The sequence below is a fragment of the Pteropus vampyrus genome, unplaced genomic scaffold, assembly GCF_000151845.1.
Source record: "Pteropus vampyrus isolate Shadow unplaced genomic scaffold, Pvam_2.0 Scaffold285, whole genome shotgun sequence".
Taxonomy (NCBI): domain Eukaryota; kingdom Metazoa; phylum Chordata; class Mammalia; order Chiroptera; family Pteropodidae; genus Pteropus; species Pteropus vampyrus.
Genome location: NW_011889066.1, coordinates 1,374,468 through 1,396,111, shown reverse-complemented (window position 1 = coordinate 1,396,111; position 21,644 = coordinate 1,374,468). Strand labels below are relative to the sequence as shown.

The following is a 21,644-nucleotide window of genomic DNA, read 5'->3' as shown; positions in this document are numbered from 1 at the left end:
CCCCAGAATCCCAGGGGAAAGGCCTTGAGGTCAGGGGTCTAGCCCAATGCCAGTGGTGGCAGCCCCTTGGCCCACCTCTCCTCTTTCCTAGCAAGATGGGTTAGGGTCCAGGGGCCACAGCAAGCTCCCAGGGGCAGTTCAGCCAGCTGACTGGCCCTATAGTTTCCTGCGCTTTCCTGCCTGTCCCATGCTTTCAGTTCTCTCTCGTCCTCGCTGTGTCGCTGATTCTGTTAGCCATGCCTTCCACTTGAATCATTCTGGCTTCTGTCTGTCACTCTCGTTCTCCGTCCTTGTTTCTCTACCATTCCCAAGCCTCTTTCACCTTTCTCTCCACTCTTAGCCCCCTCCCGCCCTCCCCTCTTACCGGGCCCACAATTATCATTTAAAGGGAAAGGGAGTATCAGAATGTGATAGGAGCCAATTAAATTCCTGCAAGTGGAATAATGATGAATTGCTCTGGGATGGAATGGAGGGCCTCAACTGCCCAGTTGGGAGTGCTGGTCCTGGGCTCCTAGGGAGGGTAGTGTCTCTGAGCCCAGCCCGGCATGGGCTCACACAGCTCACATCTCAGGGCAGTCCCAGCACGGGGATTACTTAGCTTGTTTGGCAGATAAAGAAATGGAGGTTCACAGAGCATCCCTGATACCCGTCTAAAGGATCCAGCTGGGAAGTCCTGGTTTCCTGGTAGGGCTGACTGCAGGGGCAAATGGGGAGGTCACCCTGGAGGGTACAACTAATGAGGCTGCTGGGGACAGAGGCTTGACTCGACAGTGGGGACCATGGCCACCGGAAAGGAAGATCTAGGGTGGGGGACACAGAAGGAGAGCTGGGTGTGACAGGAGAAGCTTAGTCCCTTAAGTTGGTTGGCAAGCAGGCTGTTCTTTGGGGTATCTGCCTCCAGATTGGAAACACCAGTCTGGACAGGCAGAGCCCCAAGACCCTGCCCCCACCAAGCTTGCTCCCAGCAGCCAGTCCTAAAGGTGGCCAAGAGGGGCACACAAGCCCTGACCTGCCCCCTAGGGCTGTGTGGTCTGACCTCCCTGTCTGCTGCCCATAGTACTCCTATGAGGGCAATGACATCAGCGACCTGCCTGTGAACCTGTCAGTGGTGTGGAACAACAACTTTGTCATCGATAACCCTCAGAATATCCAGGGTGAGCCAGGTGGGGCAGCCCCCGGGGATGGGCTGTGGGCGGGCTGAGCTGACTGTCTCTCCCCACCCCACAGCCCACCTCTACAAGTGTCCTGCCCTGCGGGAGAGCTGCGGCCTCTGCCTCAAAGCTGACCCTCGCTTTGAGTGCGGCTGGTGCGTGGCTGAGCGCCGCTGCTCCCTGCGCCCTCACTGCCCTGCTGACTCCCCTGCCTCCTGGATGCATGCCCACCATGGCAGCAGCCGCTGCGCAGACCCTAAGATCCTTAAGGTAGGTGGATCTCCTGGGCCACTAGGGGAGGGAGTGGCTCTGACTGCCCAGCTACCTCCCCTTCGTAGCCCTTCCTGGCCAGGGATGGCCTTTGCCAGCCTCCGTCTCCCTGCAGCTGTCCCCTGAGACGGGCCCTCGGCAGGGAGGGACACGGCTCACCATCATGGGTGAGAACCTGGGCCTGCGCTTCGAGGACGTGCGGCTGGGTGTGCGTGTGGGAAAGGTGCTGTGCAGCCCCGTGGAGAGCGAGTACATCAGTGCTGAGCAGTGAGTGCTGCCCAGGGTGGGTGGGGGAGGCCCTAACACCTGGCTGGACCCTGCAGCCTATTGAGGCCCCTGGTTCCCCGCAGGATCGTCTGTGAGATCGGGGATGCTAGCACGGTGCGGGCCCACGATGCCCTGGTAGAGGTGTGCGTGCGGGACTGCTCCCCCCACTTCCGGGCCCTGTCACCCAAGCGCTTCACATTTGTGGTAAGCCTCACTCCTCTTGGCCCGGAGCCCTTTCCTCTTGGGTGGCCTAAGGGAGCTGTGAGGCCTATCTGTAGGGGCTGGCCTTGCTTAACGGCCACCTCAAGTGAGGGGCTTCTTATTCTCCTGTGGGCCCCACTGTGCAGTAACACCTCTGCTTCTGGTCTCCCCTCCCCTTCCTTCTTGTCTTTGGGGGCCTGCCTATGGGCCATGTGTGAGAGCCAGTGAGCACAAGGCCTGGGCACAGCTGGAGATGCAAACAGGCCTCTGGCCCAAGGGGTAGGTAGGTCTTTCCTGGGCTCCAGCAAGTTCCTTCTTCCCGTAGACTCCAACCTTCTACCGTGTGAGCCCTGCCCGGGGGCCTCTTTCAGGGGGCACCTGGATTGGCATCGAGGGCAGCCACCTGAATGCAGGCAGTGATGTGGCTGTGTCTGTTGGTGGCCGGCCCTGCTCCTTTTCCTGGTAAGGAACATGAATGGGGAGAGGGGGCCCATGAGTGGCCTACCTTTCCCTGGTGGTGGTTGGTTCAGATGGCTGCATGTCCCCTCTTGTTGCCTGGGAAACAAGGGGAGTGTGGAGAGCCTGGCCAGGGTGATCACTATGGAAACCAGAGGCGGAGAAGATTATCATCAAGACAGACTACCTCTGAGGGGGAAGGGCAGGCGGGTAGGGCAGGCAGGTGGGTAGGACCCGGACCCAAGGATTGGGCTCAACCACCTTGTCCTGGGGTGGAGGGATCTTTTGGGAACATAATAAGTATTTTTTAAAAACTTTTAAGAGAGAGAAAGGAAATCTTAAAACCCTGAGGCATGAAGTAGATAATTTTAGATTAGGGATGATAATGGAGCGGCCCTTTAAATATTTTCGTGTGGTAATTATGCGTTATCAGACTAATTATTGGTGTTTGCAGCCTTGCTGCGCTTGCTGGCCTGGTGGCTGCAGGGCCTCACAGCTATACTGAAGGAGCTGAGGGAATGGGGACCCAGGTGCAGGCAGTGACTGGCTGGCTGCCCATTGGGGATGACCCAGTCCCGCCACTCTGGCTAGCTCATTTTGCCTACTCATAGCACAGGCCTGGGCTTAGCCCCAATTTCACATCAGGGGACAACATAGAGGGGGAGGCATGTGCATCACCCAGCGCAGCCAGAGTTGGCAGTGAGCTTGGTGTTCTGGCTCTCCCAGCGCTGGAAACCACAGGCTGAGTGGAAGCAGTGCCACAGCAGGTGGGAAGATCGAGGTCTCAAAGGCTCTGTCCCGCCAGCCATCCCTGGGCAACTGACCAGGCTGTTGCAAGGCTGTGCTGAGACCCCTGTGAGCTCCCTTCCCACCCAGCAGGCCTACTCGTGGTGCCCGCCCAGGCTGGGCTCAAGCAAGCCTGGGCATGGGCATACTTGCTGGCTAGGTCACCTGGGGAGTGAATGCGGCAGTCAGGATCCAGCCCTCTGCTGGTGGGTCAGTCAGGGCCTTGAATCCCAAGCAGGGCAGTGTGGAAGGAGAGTGCCAGCCTGGGGCCCAAGGTGGCAGACGCCCACCTGGCCCCTTGGAGGGGCTCATGGAAAAGTGACCATAACAGTCATTAGCCACATGGCGGCAGGTCCTGGTGCAGCCCTGTTTTACAGGTGGGCGGGCCTGGGGAGTAGCTTGCCCATACACCTGTTTACGATGGAGCCTAGATGTTTAGTCCACCTGGGAGGTGAATTCCAGCACCCGCATCCTCACTGTCCCACCTGGCCCCTCCAGGAGGAATTCCCGGGAGATCCGGTGTCTGACACCCCCTGGACAGAGCCCTGGTAGTGCCCCCATCATCATCAACATCAACCGTGCTCAGCTCACCAACCCTGAGGTGAAGTACAACTATACTGAGGACCCTACCATCCTGAAGATTGACCCTGAGTGGAGCATCAACAGGTGGGGCCGCCCCAACCTGCCCTGAGCCCCAGTGATCCCCTCTGTCCCATGTGACGTTGCCGAGGGCAGAGCTCCTACACTGGGCTCTCCTCTTCCTCCTTCATTGTGTGGTCCCACCACCAAGTTTTTGTCTGTTTGGAGAAACCAGTTGAATTTTTGTTGGTGGTACCTGGTTCATGGCTGGGCAGGGGGTGGCCAAACCCTCCCTTTACTGGCCAGGTCTGTCTCTGAGGGTGGGAGTAGAAACAGCAGAGTTTAAGGCTGTGGTCACTGCTGTGCTCTGGTTGCAGCAACCTGGAAAATCACATTAAACAAAAATTCTTCTAAGCTCTGTGGTGCTGCACTCTTAAAAATGAACGAACATATCCAAGCCCACAGCTCTCAGGATGATGGATCCCTGTCCACTTTGAGATGTGGTTGCTGCAATCAGAGTTTTGGGGCTGAGCGATCGTAACCTGCTTTCATCTTCTGGGAAGCCAGGTGGCATTTCTGGCCCCACCTGTTTGTGCTGGGCTGGGGCAGATCTTCGCTCCATGACCTCCCACCTCCTCATCTTCTAGTGGAGGGACCCTCCTAACAGTCACAGGCACCAACCTGGCCACCGTCCGAGAACCCCGAATCCGGGCCAAGTATGGAGGCGTTGAGAGGGAGAATGTGAGTCCTCGCCTGCCCACCACTCCCCCTCCCCCTTCCTATGCAGCTCAAGCCACCAAGGCTGTGGCTGTGCTTGGAGGCCCTGGGGAAGGAAGCCAGCTCTGGCTGCTGGGTATGCATGCTTGGCTGTAGCCCCTCAAGGGGCCTGACTCCATGCAAGGAGCAGTCGGCCCAGCGTCTTCGAATCTGTGTCCCCAGAGCTGCCTGGTGTACAACGACACCACCATGGTGTGCCGGGCTCCTTCAGTGGACAACCCCACCCGCAGCCCACCTGAGCTGGGGGAGCGGCCTGACGAGCTGGGCTTTGTCATGGATGACGTGCGTGCTCTGCTTGTCCTCAACACCTCCTCCTTTCTGTACTTCCCTGACCCTGTGCTGGAGCCGCTCAGCCCTACGGGCCTCCTAGAGCTGAAGCCCAGCTCCCCGCTCATCCTCAAGGTAGGCCTCAGTCATTGGGTGGAGGTGTGAGTGGGGTTGTGGTGCGGTGGGGGTAGGATGTAAGCAGGGGCCAGTGGGGCTCTCTGGCTCACCCTCACCCTTACAGGGCCGGAACCTCCTACCACCAGCACCTGGCAACTCAAGGCTCAACTACACGGTGCTGATCGGCTCCACGCCCTGTGCCCTTACTGTGTCAGAGACACAGCTGCTCTGCGAGTCACCCAATCTTACGGGGCAACACAAAGTCACGGTGCGTCCATGGCTAGGCCATCTGTGTCCCGGTCCCAGCTCTGGTCTTCTGGGTTCCTCCTGCCTTTGACCTACTGACCCAGCCCCATCCAGGGCATCCCAGCTTTGTGACTGAGCCCCAGACTGGCCTCCAGCCCAGAGGGAGCACAGCTCCAGTGCAAGCTCCAATTTGGCACTTGCCCCACCTTTGTGCCCCCTAGTGGGCCTGCTGCCTTCCCTGGGTCTCCCGCCTCTACACTCCCACTGAGTACTCTAGGCCAGGGTCAGGTACTCGAGGGCTGTGGGGCCAGTGGGTGCTGAGTGGGCATGGTACCTCCTGAGCAGCCTGTATCCTCCCCACTCCCACCCCAGGTGCGGGCCGGTGGCTTTGAGTTCTCGCCAGGCATGCTGCAGGTGTACTCAGACAGCCTGCTGACTCTGCCTGCCATCGTGGGCATTGGCGGCGGTGGCGGCCTCCTGTTGCTGGTCATTGTGGCCGTGCTCATTGCCTATAAGCGCAAGTCACGCGATGCTGACCGCACTCTCAAGCGGCTGCAGCTCCAGATGGACAACCTGGAGTCCCGAGTGGCTCTCGAGTGCAAGGAAGGTATGTCAGGGCTGTGGGCATGGGGGACATGGAGGGTGCCAGGGCTTCGGGGCTTGCTGGGGGTGCTGCTACCTCTGAGCCAGTTCCCATCCAGCCTGCTGACTCCACTCAGTTTACAACATTCCCGATGGCCTTGCTGTGTTAGGCTTGGTCCCAGGGAGGCAGGCTGGTGCCTGACTGGTGCTTGCGGCTCAGGGGCCCTGGGACAAGTATGGCTTCTGTAGGGTGCTGCTTATGACACAGACTCTAGCCAGAGAGTTGCATCTGTGCCCCAGCTTGGCTGTAGTTCCTTAGACAGACATGTAAACTCTTTGTGCCTCAGTTCCTCATCTGTAGGATGGGCATAATGCTGGTGCCTACTTCACTGGGTGTCATGAGTGGTATCCAGATGGCCTTGCAGAGCCTGTAGGGCAGTACAGTATGCATATATGTGTTAGTGTGGTGGTGGCTCTGTGCATGTGGCTGGGCGTGTTGCTGAGGAGTGGGGCCTCTTCATCCTTCAGCACATGCAGACCCTGGCCTGGGCTGGCCTGGACAAGCCCTGTCTCAGAAAGTCAGGTTGCAACCCATCCTCATAAGATAGGGCATGTGTCCATCATCACCTTGGTGTGTGAATGGCAGAAATCAGCTCAGAATGGCTTCTGCTGGGAAAGTGCAGCATGTGCTGCCTTCCAGAATAGAAGCTCTGTTGGCTCCATCTTCAGAAATTTCTTCATCCTGGGGTTCCTTTCTCTTTGTGATGACAAGATGGCCACGGTGGGTGAGCTCAGCTTCCCCACTGCACCCAACTCTGGCCTGTCTCCGATGTCACACCTTATCACATGCCCTGTGCCCCTGAAGCCCCTGATGGGAGAGTAGGTGGACCCCAAGGGGGTAGTCCAGAGAGTGGGATGGGTTCTGGCAGGCAGGGGCCACAGATGCTAGAAATGGGTGAGCAATGGGTTAGGGGGTCAGTGGGAAGAGCCAGAGTAGTGGACTCCAAGCTGTAATAGAGGGCATGCCTAAGGGTTGCCTGTCTCTGCCTGTTGTGCCTCAGAAAGCCAGTGTTCCCAAGGCCCAGCTTATCCCTGGCAGAGCTGAGGGCACCTCTGTTGGCTGGGTGTGTGGGCCTGAGTGCTGGCATCAGGGTGCTGGGGCTGGGGCTGGGGCTGGGGCTGTGGGCCGTGGACAGCCATGTCCACCTGAGTGTTGGGTTCAGCTGCCATGCATGCCTGTGGGCTTTAGGCAGCAGACAGCAGTCTTGGCCCATGGTGGTTGGCTTCCCTGGCTGGGTGTGAGATGGCATCTCAGGGCAAGGTCCCCAGTGCCAGATCTTCCTGGGGTAGCCCTCACCTACTCATGGTTCTGGGCTCTCTGTGTGCCTCTTGGAGCCTCATCTGAGTATCTGGGGCTTTATGAGTGGTGAACAGAGCGGCACTGATGAAAATTGACAGTTATGGGATGTTTTTGAGATGCCAGGCATGCCCTTGAGCGTTCTGCAGATATTAACTAGTGATTGCTCACGGCTCTAGAAGGCAGACACCAGCAGTATTCCATTTTTGGATGAGGAAAGAGAGCTAAGTGATAGGGTGGGATTTGGACCACTGCGTGATGGCCTCATGCCCATGACAGGCCTGGCATCAGGTCGTTAACTCTACTGGGACCAGGGGGTCCATTTGCCTAGTCCCTGCCTGTCCTGGAAGGCCCCTGTCCTAGATAAACCTGTCTGACCACTGGGCAGTCATGATGGGATGCAGCCAGGTATGCAGGGGCCAGGAAGGGAATTCTGCAGCTCGGGGCCTCTATCAGGGTAAGGATGACTGCCTGCTGAGGTGGGTGCATGCAAAGCTTTTATCTGCCAGCACATGCACAGGTGCAGCAGCTGGTGGGCACTCCAGGGCCTCCAGGTGGAGATAACCAGACTCCTGGCAGCCGTGCCCAAGAGATGAAGGCCTGGCTCTTGATTAAACCTGCCAGCCGTCTCCCAGAGCCCGCCAAGCGCTCCTCTGGCTCCTGATCAGATAGCACATCCCTTGGACTGCTGCAGAATCGATTTCTCACAGTTCTGGAATATTCCATCAGGGCTTGTCCCTGCCCACCTTTGTTTCTGAAAAAGGCAGAGCTGCCTGGAATGGGCAGGTAGTGTAGGGCTAGCTTCATTTTGCATGTGGCAGTAGTCAGTTTGGAGGATTGAGGGGCTTGAGGAGAGCCCATAGCCCCTGAGCCCCTGGAACCCTGCTTCCCTTTGCCTCCCACAGCTGGCCACACCCCTTCTTTTCCCAGGCAGCTCAGTCTAGGGGAGTCAGGGCGGGCAGCAGGAGCCCCTAGGTGGCGGAAGAGTCAGCACCCCTAGTTACTCTACCCTAAAATGCCAGTTTGAGGTACAGGGGCCATTCTCAGCCAGGACCCGGTCCCAGTATCTCCTCTGTTCTTGTCTTGGCTAATCCTATGACAGAGGGGTTTTTATCCCTCTGTTGGGGCTAAGGAAACTGAGGCAAAAACAGGTCACCCAACCAGTGAACAGTAGAACGAAGGTTTGAGGCCAACCTGAGTTGGGGTTCTGGGGGCTAGTGGGATACCTGCCTTAATACTTCGTCTGGCCACAGCCTTTGCAGAGCTTCAGACGGACATTCACGAGCTGACCAATGACCTGGATGGCGCTGGCATCCCCTTCCTCGATTATAGGACATACGCCATGCGAGTGCTCTTCCCTGGGATTGAAGACCACCCGGTGCTCAAGGAGATGGAGGTTTGCTGCTGGCTGGGGCTCACTCCTTGTCTGCCTTCAGGGCTCCTTGGGTGCTGGCAGGCAGCTGGAGGGTCTGAGGGATAGCCCAAGCCTGTAGAGAGGGATGCTGGGAAGCAAAGAGGGAGGGCTGGCAGGGGCCTGGGGCAGGAGAGCCTGGGGCAGGGGGACCTCATCCCAGCAAACCACCTCAGTGGCTGGGCTCCTTCTGGCAGCCTTCATTTTGTGGGACCTTCTAGTCCATATTGGACCCCCTGTAGCTCACCTGGCCTATCTCCTGGGTGGTTCTCAATGTTAAGCTTTACTGGGCAGGGGCCTGGGCCATGTATGCTGGGAGGTGTGGGTGCCTAGCTGGAGTTTCTGTGGCTGTTTGGGGTGGGAGCACGTGGCTGACACAGCACGAAGGCCCTCGTAGAGCTGGGCTTTCTTCCACAGACATTGGCACAAGCCTGCCAGGGGGAAGAAGGCTAGCTCCCCTATCCTCTGGGAGTCCCCCAAGGCAGTCCAGGAGCCCAGATCCCAGCTAGAAATAGCCAGGGACTCTGTAAGTCGGCTGCGTCATGCTATCTACCTGAGGTTATCCCTTCTCTGCATACCTTGCATGGTGGAGGGCCTGCTCGCCATACAGTTCCATTGGTGGGATGTTCCCTCTCAAGCTGAACTTGAATGGACTTTCCCCTCACTCTGGCTTTGGCCTAGGGATTATTGCCATCTGTTGTGTTGGTCCAGCTGCTCTCTTAGCTCTTACTGTGTTCTACCTGGGACCTGTCACCTGTCTGCCTGTTAGGGAACCTCCTGTCCTGATAAGCTTTCATACAGATAGAGAGAGCAGAAACCCTAGAGCCAGACTGCATTCTACTTCTTTTTCTCACTTCTCCAGCCACAGAGAGGGAGGCAGGAGCAGGCCCTCATTCTGCACCTCTCACTGATGCTGGTATGCCAGGGTCTCTGCCCGCAGTGGGCTTCTCAGGTAGATACTAGGCTACATCCATTCTGCTGAGGACAGTTGGGGTCTGGACACTTGTCAGGGTGACATGTCATGCACTTCAGAGGCCTATTCTCTGTCCCTGCTCTACCTTTGTACACCTGACCTGGACAACTCCTTGACCCAAAGATCTTCCCAGCCCCTACCTCTTGTGACAGTGCTGGATGCCCCAGTGTGGGTCTGAGCAGGCGCCTGTTCTCACCAGGTGCAGGCCAACGTGGAGAAATCACTGACGCTGTTTGGGCAGCTGCTGACCAAAAAGCATTTCTTGCTGACCTTCATCCGCACGCTGGAAGCCCAGCGCAGCTTCTCCATGCGTGACCGTGGGAACGTGGCCTCGCTCATCATGACGGCACTGCAGGGTGAGATGGAGTATGCCACAGGAGTGCTCAAGCAGTTGCTCTCCGACCTCATTGAGAAGAACCTGGAAAGCAAGAACCACCCCAAGCTGCTGTTACGGCGGTGAGTCCACACCTCCTACCTGCAGACGCCAGAGGCCCTGCTGGGTACCCGCCCCAGAGGCACTGCTGTTGCAGTTCTAAGGGAAGCCTCAGCTTCCTCTGACCAGATGTTAATAGTGGTGACCAGACATGTTGGGCATGGGGCCCACTCTGGGGCATGCCTCATCTGGGGCCATCAGTGTTTGGCCTGAGTCATTCTTAGAGACCTGTTCCAGTGCCAAAGGCTGGGATGTCCACAGCAACCCTCTAGCCACCCAGCCCCCATGAGTGCCTTTTAAGGCCTGACCTTCAGTGCTGCAGGAACTGGGTGGGGTGGTCATGGTAGGTAGGCCTGGCAGTGGGAGTTATGTCACTTCTGCCCATGTCTGTCTCCAGGACCGAGTCAGTGGCAGAAAAGATGCTGACCAACTGGTTCACCTTCCTTTTGTACAAATTTCTCAAGGTAGGTGGGCTGGGGAGGAGAGGATGCTGAGGGGGTGTTGGGCAGATGGACGGGTACAAGGGAAACAGGAGATCAGAGATGTACGGACATATGCAGTCTAAGGCCAAAGTGGCTCAGAGGAGGCTGGAGGCTCAGCGTGGACTCTCCCAGGATGTGCACCTCTTGGCCCCTTTCCTGACTCTCCTTGAGGCTGTCCAGGCTTCACCCAGCAAGAATGGACGCCCCAGCTGTAAAGCAAGCTGTCTCAGGTTTCATGACCAGTGTTCAGCTGAGCTAGACGTTAGATACATATATAGGTTTCTGCACTGTGCCCATGGCCTGGAGCTAAGGATGGAGGAGAACTCTGAGTGAGGACCTCTGTGTGTCTAGCACCCAGTGTTGAGTTACCGTGGGGAGGCATCTTGGGGCTCCTATTGACCCTTGTAAGGAAGGCTTGCACAAACAAGCACCTGCTCAGGATGGGGGAAGCCCGTCATCCCCAGAAGATGGGCCCTGGAGACTTGTGGCTGTCCTCAGAATGGGGTAGGGACCAGAGAGTACAAATTGCAGTTTCAGGATAGATATGAGTCCAGGTGGATCCTGTTTGGGCCATACGTAAGAAGTTGGACTAGTCACCTGCACTTAGAAAATGGGAGATCGTTTAGACACTACTGTATGGTTTCCCTTGAAATCCGAAAGCTTGGCAGATGTTCTCTCATTGTGGCAGTGGCAGGGTCCCCTGACCTCTGACTTTAGTAGATGCTCTGTGGACAGACATGGTGATGGGCAGTGGAGCCTAAGTGGCTGAGGGTGGGTCTGAATCTCCCTGTGGTTGCTTCTTAGCTGTGGATCTCTGCTTCCTGTGTCCTTACTGAATCAGGGAAAGCCTATGGGACCTTCAGCCCTTCATGAAGAATGCTGCTGGGCCCAGGCTCCCTTGGCTTAAAGATGCCCAGAGGAGAGTCCTGCCTGGCTGGGGAGAGAGAGGACAAATGGGAATTAGGATATGTGAGAAAGATGTGGATATTGAGAGGGTGGGTGAGGTTTGAATAAGGGCATGAAGGAAAGGACGGAGTTAGCCAGGCAGAGGGAGTAACAGCCCTGAGGTAGGCATGAGGTCCAGTGTGGGGCATGGGAGGTGGACTGTGGTGGGGCTCATCGGAGGAGTGCTGCCACTGGAGGTGGTTCAGCAATCCCAGAATCCAGGCCCCTGGAGAGTGTCCAGTAAATGCTGGGGTTCTCGTTGTGCAGAGCTGGGAGCCAATAACACGAAGTTGGGCATTTCCTGTAAGTTTTTGTGAGACTGTGTGTGACATATTTACATGCTCGTTAAATTGCACTCAGAAAGCCAGTAGAAGCAAGGTTTAGAGAACACGACTGCTGGGTCTGAGCTGTCTTATCTGTATCTACCTCTGTCTGCTCCTGAGTCTCACAGGCTGAGAAACTCAGCTTGACAAATCCAGTTTGAGGACCTGGGTTGGGCTGTATTCTGTGTAAGGCTGAGTGGAGGGTCAAGCTGCAGGAAATGGAGTAAGTATAGCTGGTGCAGGATTTCGCAGGCAGAGTGGCTGAGTGAGAGCTGCCATTTATAGAGCAGTTTTAGATTCACAGCAAAATCGAACAGCAGTTAGAGATTTTCCATATACCTCGTACCCCCTTATATCCTCCCCATTATTACATCCCCCACCAGAGTGGTATATCGGTTGCAATCGATGAACCTACGCTGACATAACATTATCTCCCAAAGTCCATAGTTTATGTGAGATTCACTCTTGGTGTTGAACATTCTGTGCATTTGGACAAATGTATAATGACATGGACCTACCATTACAATATCAGAGAGTAGTTTCACTGTTCTAAAAGTCCCCTGGGCTCCACTTGTTCACCCCATTTTCCCTCTAACCCCTGGCAACCGCTGATATGTTATTGTGTCTACAGTTTTGCCTTTTCCAGAATGTCTGGTAGTTGGAATCATTCAGTTGTAGCCTTTTCAGATTGGCTTCTTTCACTTCTTTTTAGACCGCCACACACTGTTTTTAAACAACCCAAATCCCTTTAATTCATTGCTGTCTTTAGAAACAAACAAAAAAATTTAACTAAAAAAGTCATCCATGCTCATTTTAGCACATCTAAACAGCACAGAAATGAGTATAAAGGACTGAGCCATCCACCCCCAATTCTGGAGACATGTTGTTGGAGAGTCTTGGGCTGTCTCTTTAATTATTGTAGATGCTAACAAGGTGCCCATGGCAACTGGTTATTGGGCAAAGCTCCTGTTTCTGTGCCAGGGGCACGGGGGAGAGGCCAGCATGCTGCCTGCTTGGGGCACACTTGAACTCTATCAGGCATCCAAAGCGACAAAGGACCCTGTGCCCACGCTTAGGTGGGGCCTCGCCTGTGCAGGGGATGCAGCAATCCTGGCCCCTTGAGGCATGGCGCCTGCAGTTGTGAGCAGTCCTGGGGCAGATAGGACTGGCCAGCTCTGACGTCGACTTTCTTCACTTTGATGTAAGGACATGAGCCTCTTTCCATTCATGGCATTTGTTGTTCAGCAGTGTCTGGAGCCTTGCACATGCACAGGCTCTGTGCTGGGTGTTGAGAGATGATGTGGATGAGCCAACCATGTCCTGGCCCCCCAGCAGATTTCACTCCGGTGGGTAGATGGCAGCAAAGAGAACAACAGGAACCAGGGATTGTAGCAGGGCCCTGATTGCGATGCGGGCTAGCAGCTTTGACCTAGTGGTCATGGAGAGCCTTTCTGAGAAGGGACATTGGGTGGAGTCTGGAAGGGCCAGTGATGACCTGAGAGAGAGATTTTTCTAGGGACAGCAGGTGCCAAGGCCCTGAAGTGGGATACTAAGTGGTTGGAGGAACAGGAGGCAGCTTTTGTGGCTGTAGTGTTGGGAGCAGCGGTTGAGAGCATGGACAGAGCAGACCTTCACCGAGTGCCCAGGGACCACTCCATGGCCTTGACTTGATTCCTATACCCTTCAGTGCTGAAGAGCTGCCCTGGATTGGTACCTCTGCACCTCGAGTAATTGAGGGGAGCAGCCTTCTGTCTGCAGGGGCAGGGGTCCCAGTTGGGTGGGCCCTGACAACCACCAGATCGAGGTCATGCCTAGGGTTTATGGCTCACAGTCCACCCATGCTATGTGGGTGGGACCACAGCCCGGAGGTTCTTCCACAGTGCAGTGCTCGTACCTCGGTCAGTCTCTGGCAAGTGGGATGCTGGGGAATCAGCTGGGGACTAGGGCAGTAGGCCTGCTGAGGCCCGAGCTGGGAAGATTTCAGGGCTTTGGTCTTTGTTGGCATAAACCCCGCTTGGCCACCTCGTGTTCTCCTCTGATACACTCCTAGCTCTTCTTGCTAAGGTCTCATTGGGATTTTTCACATCAACATTCATAGGAGCCATGGGTCTGTTTAACTTATTTATTTACTTGCATAGTCTTTGTTGGGCTCTGCAACAGGAAGTAGAACTTGCCTCCTTAAAAGAATTTGGAAATATTACTCATTTTCTCCTTGTGGGAAAGGTGCAGAGGCCCTGGAAGGGTGGGAGTAGGTGGGCAGGAGTGGAAGCCCCTGGCGGTCCTGGCTGCCACCTAACGCCCACCCACCTGCTACGGCCACAGGAGTGCGCGGGGGAGCCGCTGTTCATGCTGTACTGCGCCATCAAGCAGCAGATGGAGAAGGGCCCCATTGACGCCATCACGGGTGAGGCCCGCTACTCCCTGAGCGAGGACAAGCTCATCCGGCAGCAGATTGACTACAAGACACTGGTGAGCACGGGCCAGCATCCTGCCCTGCCCGCTTCACACTCTCCCGTGTACCTGACACCTGACAAGTGAGAGGTGGGGGCTGATGCTGCACCCCTCCCCACCCCCAGACCCTGAACTGTGTGAACCCTGAGAATGAGAACGCACCTGAGGTTCCGGTGAAGGGACTGAACTGCGACACGGTGACGCAGGTCAAGGAGAAGCTGCTAGATGCTGTGTACAAGGGCGTACCCTACTCCCAGCGGCCCAAGGCTGGGGACATGGACCTAGGTGAGCATGAGAGAGGTTCTCACGGTAGCATGGCTGTGCTGGAGCTCTGGGCAGTGCCCATGCCCAGATATGTAGCCCAGGAAAGGGGCAGCACCAGCGGACATTTCTGGGGGGCCACAGGTAATGGGCTTAGCTAGAGAAGTCCAAGCAGAGTCTCCTGGTCCAGGCCTGCCACTGAGCTCTGGTGGAGGTTTCTGGAGGCCATGTGGCAGGGGGTATGTTGAGGAGGGCTTGAGGGAAGGGATGTGATCTGGGCTGTGCTCTGGGTGTGGGCGAGCCAGGTTGGAGTAGAGAATGGAATCAGGGAGTATGCTTAGGAGCCGCCCTGTCCAGGGGAGAAGCTGGAGTTGGAGTTCTCATGTACTCTAGGAGGAGGATGGGCCATTGGAGACGGTGCTGTGGCTCAGGACCCAGGCAGGTGGGGGTACCCATAGAGCTAGGGAGGGCCAGAGGAAGCATAGTAGGTCTAGAGCCGGAGAGTCCTATGGTAGGTTTGGCTAGAGAGCTGGAGGGGGCCACCATGGAGGCCTCAAATGCCAGGCTGAGGAGTTGGAAGAGCTTCCTAGAACTTGAAGGCAGGGCGTTACACGGGGTTTGGGCTGCCTGGGGTGGGGCAGCTGCTGTAGCAGGTCACAGGGCTTAACTGCAGGGGCATATGCTTCTTGCTCTGAGCAAGGATGAGAGCTGCTCAGAGGGAGGGTAGCCTTGTCCCTTAATTATTCTGCTGTTCAAGGCCCTGCACCAAGTACCCCCAGGATGCCTGTGCTCCTTGGGGCTGAGAGGTGAGACCAAGAAAGGAGGGGGCAGCAGAGGCACCTGCCTATGGTCCCAACCCTCAGTGCTCCCCTTCCCTTCAGAGTGGCGCCAGGGTCGCATGGCACGCATCATCCTACAGGATGAAGATGTCACCACCAAGATCGACAATGACTGGAAGAGGCTGAACACGCTGGCTCACTATCAGGTGACCCCAGACTTCCCACCCTCTGGCCATGGCCCAGCCTGTTTCCTCAGAGCTCCAGGGCAGTGCAGAAGCTGGTGTCCAGTCCTGGCTATTGGTGGATGACAAATGTCAGAGAGAAAAGGGAACGGGTGTATCCTTCCTGGGCCCTGCACTTGACCCATCTGGTTGTCTTAATAGCCTTGGAGGTGCACCAGTGAGGAACTGAGTGGTGAGGTGACTGGCCTCCAGGCATTGTACCCAGAAGGACTGGGGCTATCACTAGGGCTCCCAATAATAGGTTATGCATCTCCCAACCCTCTGCCCACAGGTGACAGATGGGTCCTCAGTGGCGCTGGTGCCTAAGCAGACATCTGCCTACAACATCTCCAACTCGTCCACTTTCACCAAGTCCCTCAGCAGATATGGTGAGGAGCCAGTTGGGGGCAGCGGGCATGGCTCACTGACCTGGGCAGGATGCCTCCCCTGGGCCCTTTTGCAGCAGGGCCATGCAAAGGCTGGGAGGGGCCACATCACGGCCTGTCACTTGGATACTTGGCCTTTCCTCCAATTTGGAGGCTGCACCTTTCTCCCTACAGGCACACCCACACATAGTGTGTTCCCTTCTGTCCCCTCCCACCCAGCAAGGTGGACTGAAGACCCCAGTTTTCAGATATGGAAACTGAGGGTCAGATAGAGGAGCTGCTAGCCCACGGCCACCTAGCCAGGGCCAGGGTGAGGTGTGGGTGCTGGATGCAGTAGGCCTGCCAGCTGATGGCATGGTGCCTGCAGAGAGCATGCTGCGCACGGCCAGTAGTCCTGACAGCCTGCGCTCGCGCACACCCATGATCACACCTGATCTGGAGAGCGGCACCAAGCTATGGCACCTGGTGAAGAACCACGACCACCTAGACCAGCGTGAGGGTGACCGCGGCAGCAAGATGGTCTCGGAGATCTACCTGACACGGCTGCTGGCCACCAAGGTAGGCCTGGGTGGGCAGGCGGCAAGGATGTGGGGGTGGCACATTCGGCTGCCCAGGTCACCCAGGAGGTGAGGGGCTGCCAGTGGTGCCTTGGGTCTCTGTAACCTCTCCTATTTGCAGGGCACGCTGCAGAAGTTTGTGGATGACCTGTTTGAGACCATCTTTAGCACAGCACACCGAGGCTCGGCCCTGCCGCTGGCCATCAAGTATATGTTCGACTTCCTGGACGAGCAAGCTGACCAGCACCAAATACATGACTCGGATGTGCGCCACACCTGGAAGAGCAACTGGTACCTATGGGGGGGTGGGAGGGATGTGGTAGTGGGGCCAGGTGAGGCACTGGGGCACAGCCAGGCAAGGCGGGGCCTGAGTTACTGCAGGAGGCCCTCTTCTAATGGGCAAAGGGAATGGCTGGCCTGGATTCGCTGTCTCCCTGCTGTGGTCAGCCCTTCTTTAGGTGGGCCTTCCCAACTCACTCATCTGGGGGCATCCACTGCCTCCTGTGTTCCAGGTCTAGGCATGACCTCTGCTTCAACTTGGAGGACCCCCTTTGGGAGCTGGGTGTATGCATGCCTGCGGGCATGTGTGTTTTCACCCACGTGTGCTTTGTGTGTCCCTGGGTGCGCATGGCATGCGCAGGTGTGAGAAATGGGCTTGGTGGGCCAGGCTCATACCAGCCATTGGCAGTGATGAGCATGACAGTGGTGGTGACAGCAAATACTTTGACACTCTCACCCCTCAAGGTAGCCAGCATCCAGCCTACTAGCAGCTGCTGCCCAGTCCGGCTTTCTCTCCCTGAGCCTGACTACATGCCCATCTTCAGAGAACATCCTGTGCCTCTTTCTTCTTTGTTCCTGGTCCCATGGTAGTCTCACCCTTCCCAGCACTCTGGCCTCTAAATGCTGCCACTAAATGCTACCAGCTCTGGGCCTCTAGCTTCACCTGTGCTGCCTGTGGGCCTTGAAGGGGTTCCACGGATGCAGCAGAAGAACCAGCATCATCTAGGTCAGCACTGTGCAGAATTCTCTGCAATGACAGAATGTTCTTGATCTGTGCTGTCGAGAGTAGTGGCCGCTGGCCATGTGTGGCTACTGAGCATTTGACACGTGACTACTTCAGCTAAGACTCTGAATTAACTTTATTTAATTTCAATTTAAACAGCTACATGTGGCTCGTGGCTATTAGATAACCCAGTTGATGGCTGTCTTAGGAGCGTCATTTTGGGCACAGAGGTCAGCTGTCTATGGGGATGTGTCTCCCAGAGCCCTTCCTGGGCAAAAGCAGGGGTGTAACTGTGTGTAAGTGTGCATCTAAGCATGTGATCATGGGGAGGGACTGCCTTCCCGGAGTGTGAGTGGCAGGAGACACCCCTATCTGGGTCTCAGTTTCCTCAGGAAATTCATGGCCACTGTGAATGCTGGTACCAAGCAAGCTATGAGGCTGCTGACTGGCCCCTTTCCTGTGCTGTCTGGAAGGGGTACTACAGCCCTGTCTGATCATGCATCTGGCCTGCCCGCCCACAGCCTGCCCCTGCGTTTCTGGGTGAACGTGATCAAGAACCCACAGTTCGTGTTTGACATCCACAAGAGCAGTATCACAGATGCCTGCCTGTCGGTGGTGGCCCAGACATTCATGGACTCCTGTTCCACGTCCGAGCACAAGCTGGGCAAGGACTCACCCTCCAACAAGCTGCTCTACGCCAAGGACATTCCCAACTATAAGAGCTGGGTGGAAAGGTGAGGCGAGCATGCAGGGGGGAGGCGGCGGGCTGAGGACCAGGACTCAGCTCACATCCCCGACCTGCTGTATGCCTGCAGGTACTATGCTGACATTGCCAAGATGCCTGCCATCAGCGACCAGGATATGAGTGCATACCTGGCCGAGCAGTCGCGGCTACACCTGAGCCAGTTCAATAGCATGAGCGCCTTGCATGAGATCTACTCCTATATCACCAAGTACAAGGACGAGGTGAGCACACACACTGGCCACTGGCCTCACCCCAGGCCTGTTACACATAGCCCTGCTCAGCTTCACACCAGACCTTGCCAAACAGGGCTCCCTCTCTGGGGCCCTTCTGTCACCTCCACCGCCTCTACCCGCTTCTCCCCAGGCCTCTAGGCTGGCCAGGAGCCTGCCTTCTCTGCTCTGTACCCCCACTGGCCACCTTACTTGCTGGGACAGGCATTTAGTGCTGTTGTGACTGCCCACCAGGCCTAGCGGGGTCGTCGGGCTGGTTGCAGCAGGTCAGGGAGCCTGCTTTCAGAGTAGGGGGTGTTGGGGAGCAGATGTCAGTGGCTTCCTGAGGTGGAGAACATGGGTTAATGAGTGGCTATTCCCTGAAGGCCCATTATGTGGTTGATCATCTTCAGGGTAGGGCAGCAGACCCTTCTTTAGTGTCTTTTCTGCTGAAGTAAGGTCTTACCTGGAGTAAGACCTTAGGAGGCCTCCTTGCCATCTGTTTGCACAGAGCTGGGGCTCCCTGAGACGTCTAAGGAAGGGGGACTGACTCATGGGCTAAATTGGGCACACAGGGCCAGAGAGGCAGGACAGGCACAGGCATGGCCACTGCCAAGGTTCTGAGCCCAGAGTGGGCCCAGCTGCAGGACTGTGGAGGCCACAGCACTAAATTAGAGCCATGCCAGGTGGAAGGGGAGGCGAGGTTGAAGCAAAGGGCCTGTCACTGAGTGTGTAGGCCTTGAACGATGATCTGACTTTTGGGTACCCAGGGCGGGGGAGGCAGGGACCGCCTAGGGGCTGTAGCTGTGGTATTGGGTCGTGTGTGGGAAGGGCCAGGACTTGCTGATCCAACTAGCTATGGGGTGTGACTCCAGACTTGAGGCTGAGTAAGAAACAGATGGTGAGGAAGTTCGAGAAGTCTGCCTTATACTTTAATGGGAGTGGAACTAGGACTCAGGAGAGACTTGGGTTCCAGTGTCAGGTTGTAGGGGTTAGCATTGAACAGAGAACCTTTAGCTGAGATTGGAGGAGGCGGCCCTGGAGGTGAGTCCAGAGCAGGAAGGGAATGGGCCATACCCTGGGGCCAAGAAGGGTGATCTTGGGTGACCTGGTGACACTGCCTGGGGGTTGGGGACTTTAAAGCCATCTAGAGGTTCTCTGAGGAGCTCCACTATAAAGGGGTGCAAAGACACTGAGGTCATGGGGTGGAGCAAGATGGCAGTGTGGACATATACCAGGGGGCTGATGTGCCAGCAGGAACTGAGAGTGTGAGCTTGAGGTGCCCCTGTTTCCTGGGGGGCTGGAAGCAGCAGGCTGAGTTGCAGTATAGAGGGGTCTTCCAGAGGGTGGCAGCACATCCGCACCCTGGGTGGCCAGGCCCTGCTCCCATCAGTAGATGGGGAACTGCACCAAGGAGAACGGACATGAAGGGCTGGCTATGACCAGAGCCCTATTTAAGGCTGGTGTTTTGGGGGTTGAGATTAGGAATAGTGACCAGGGGTACTCATCCTTCCCACTGGGGTTCTGGGGTTCCAGGCTGAAAACCCAGGTCTCTTACCTGAGAATGGAAGGGATAGAATCGGGCATCTGCTCCAGAGCCCTTGCTGGCCATGGCCATGTCACACGCCTATTGTGTACAACCCTCCAAGCATTGATGTACTGGTCCCACATGAGTGGTGGCCCTGGCCAAGCCTGCTAATTCCCCCACTGGCCTCCACAGATCCTGACAGCTCTGGAGAAGGATGAGCAGGCTCGGCGGCAGCGGCTCCGGAGCAAGCTGGAGCAGGTGGTGGACACGATGACCCTGAGCAGCTGAGTCACCTGGTCTCCACTGTCTGGCAAGAGATGAGCAAGAGAGCCTGCAGGGGTGGCCTCCGATCATCAGCCAAAGCTGCGAGATCCCTGGAGGCAGCTTCCCCCGACCTGTGCCGGGTGCCCGTGTGCTCAGGGCGGGCATGCAGGCCAGCGTTCTCCTGGCTCTCCCCCGCCCTCCCGCCTTACGGGGGTCCTGGTTCTTACTGGTGTGGGTGAGATGGTTTCTGCAACACCCTCTGTGCCCAGAGCTGCTGGCTTTAGGGCTGGGGAAGCCCAGGTGCCGCTGGGACCTTCTCAGAAGACTTGAGTGACTGCTTAAGACCTAGGGGTAAGGCTGAGCCCTCCAGGAGGGTGGAAGCCATTCTGGTTGTTTCCTTGAGCTCAGGCTGGCGAGGCCAGAAGGGCCAGGACGAGGGGCTGGGAAGGGGTTAGCCTTCCCAGCTTCCCACGCAGAGCCTGAGGACTGAGGCCTCGCTGGAAGCCTGGGGGAGGTTGGATGCCAGGCCCAGCCAAGGTGAGCCGAAGTTGATCTGGGCTGTCGCCGCCTGCCTGCCTGCCACATCTGGCACCCTCATGCTCTCTGCTGCACCGCCGCCACCGTCCTCCGATTCACCGCGTGCTCTCTGCGGCAGAGGCTGAAGCGCCATGTCCACCTCGCCCAGAGAGAGGCCCCAGCAACCTCCTGTGGAGGGGCTGAAGGAAGGCAGTGCTCACAGCTCCCAAGTGACTTCCAGAAGGACTCAGCAACTCCCTTTGTGTCCTCAGGGCTGTGCCTCTGGGAGCCTGGGGCTCCAGTCATGAGCACACGTTCCCATTATTTATTCCATGTACTCCTCTACTGCGTCCACTCCTGGCAAGCTCTCTAGCATGGAGCTTGTGGGAGCAGCCCTGACCATCCTCCCTCCCTCCCTATCTTCCCAGCTCTCCACATCCACCTTCTAGCAGCTTCCGGTCTGGCATCTCAGCAGTGTTCTGGCCCCTCAAGCGCCATGGGACATCTGGGGACTGTTTTTTGTTTTGTTTTTATCCTGCTGCACTCTGACTGGGCAGCCAGGACCATGGCAGGGCCCCTTGGTATACTTGCTGGTCTAGCTGGGAGCAGGACACAGTGACCAGAGGGCCTGGTGGTTGGCCTTGTCCACCCTGCTCTCAGCAAAAAAGAACAAATTTTTAATTAGAAAACATCTGTACGTTATTATACATATATATACATATGTGTGTGTGTGTGTATATATATATATATATATACATATATATATATATATATGTATATATATATATATATATATATATATATATATATATATATATATCTGTGTGTGTGGCTCTAGCCTTAGTCTCCAGCCCCAGTGGGGTCCTATATAGTTGACTGGAGGAGGAGAAATTTTACAATTTAGAGTAAGAGAATCAAGGCAGTGGTAAAGCAATACCACATGATCATGAAGCAAGTGGCCAGTTTCCCTTAGCGGAGCATCCCAGGCCTCCACCCCTCAACCAGTTTGTCCTGTTTTTGTTTTGATGTAAAAAAGAGAGAACTCTCAGGCCCCCCCCACCCGAGAGCTTCCGGGTTGAGGGGCTATGGATTCCTGCATGA

General features: G+C 56.4%; 1 protein-coding gene across 6 annotated transcripts in view; it reads left to right on the top strand.

The window, feature by feature from the left end:
* Window positions 1-21,264, top strand: part of LOC105302825 (plexin-A1) — a 311,386-nt gene extending 290,122 nt beyond the window's left edge. For 4 of the 6 annotated variants that reach the window (XM_023520932.1, XM_023520930.1, XM_023520933.1 and 1 more), the window contains 22 exons: window positions 1,058-1,154; window positions 1,228-1,421; window positions 1,537-1,688; window positions 1,772-1,892; window positions 2,215-2,351; window positions 3,630-3,797; window positions 4,358-4,451; window positions 4,650-4,889; window positions 4,996-5,139; window positions 5,490-5,724; window positions 8,310-8,452; window positions 9,640-9,896; window positions 10,271-10,337; window positions 13,946-14,092; window positions 14,200-14,359; window positions 15,217-15,320; window positions 15,628-15,724; window positions 16,089-16,279; window positions 16,400-16,569; window positions 17,755-18,015; window positions 18,097-18,247; window positions 19,956-21,264. In XM_023520932.1, coding sequence (XP_023376700.1) covers window positions 1,058-1,154; window positions 1,228-1,421; window positions 1,537-1,688; window positions 1,772-1,892; window positions 2,215-2,351; window positions 3,630-3,797; window positions 4,358-4,451; window positions 4,650-4,889; window positions 4,996-5,139; window positions 5,490-5,724; window positions 8,310-8,452; window positions 9,640-9,896; window positions 10,271-10,337; window positions 13,946-14,092; window positions 14,200-14,359; window positions 15,217-15,320; window positions 15,628-15,724; window positions 16,089-16,279; window positions 16,400-16,569; window positions 17,755-18,015; window positions 18,097-18,247; window positions 19,956-20,051 — 3,426 coding nt within the window. In that variant the 3' untranslated portion in view covers window positions 20,052-21,264. The other 2 variants (XM_023520931.1, XM_023520935.1) reach the window with 2 other exon arrangements.
* Window positions 21,265-21,644: the final 380 nt, after the last annotated feature.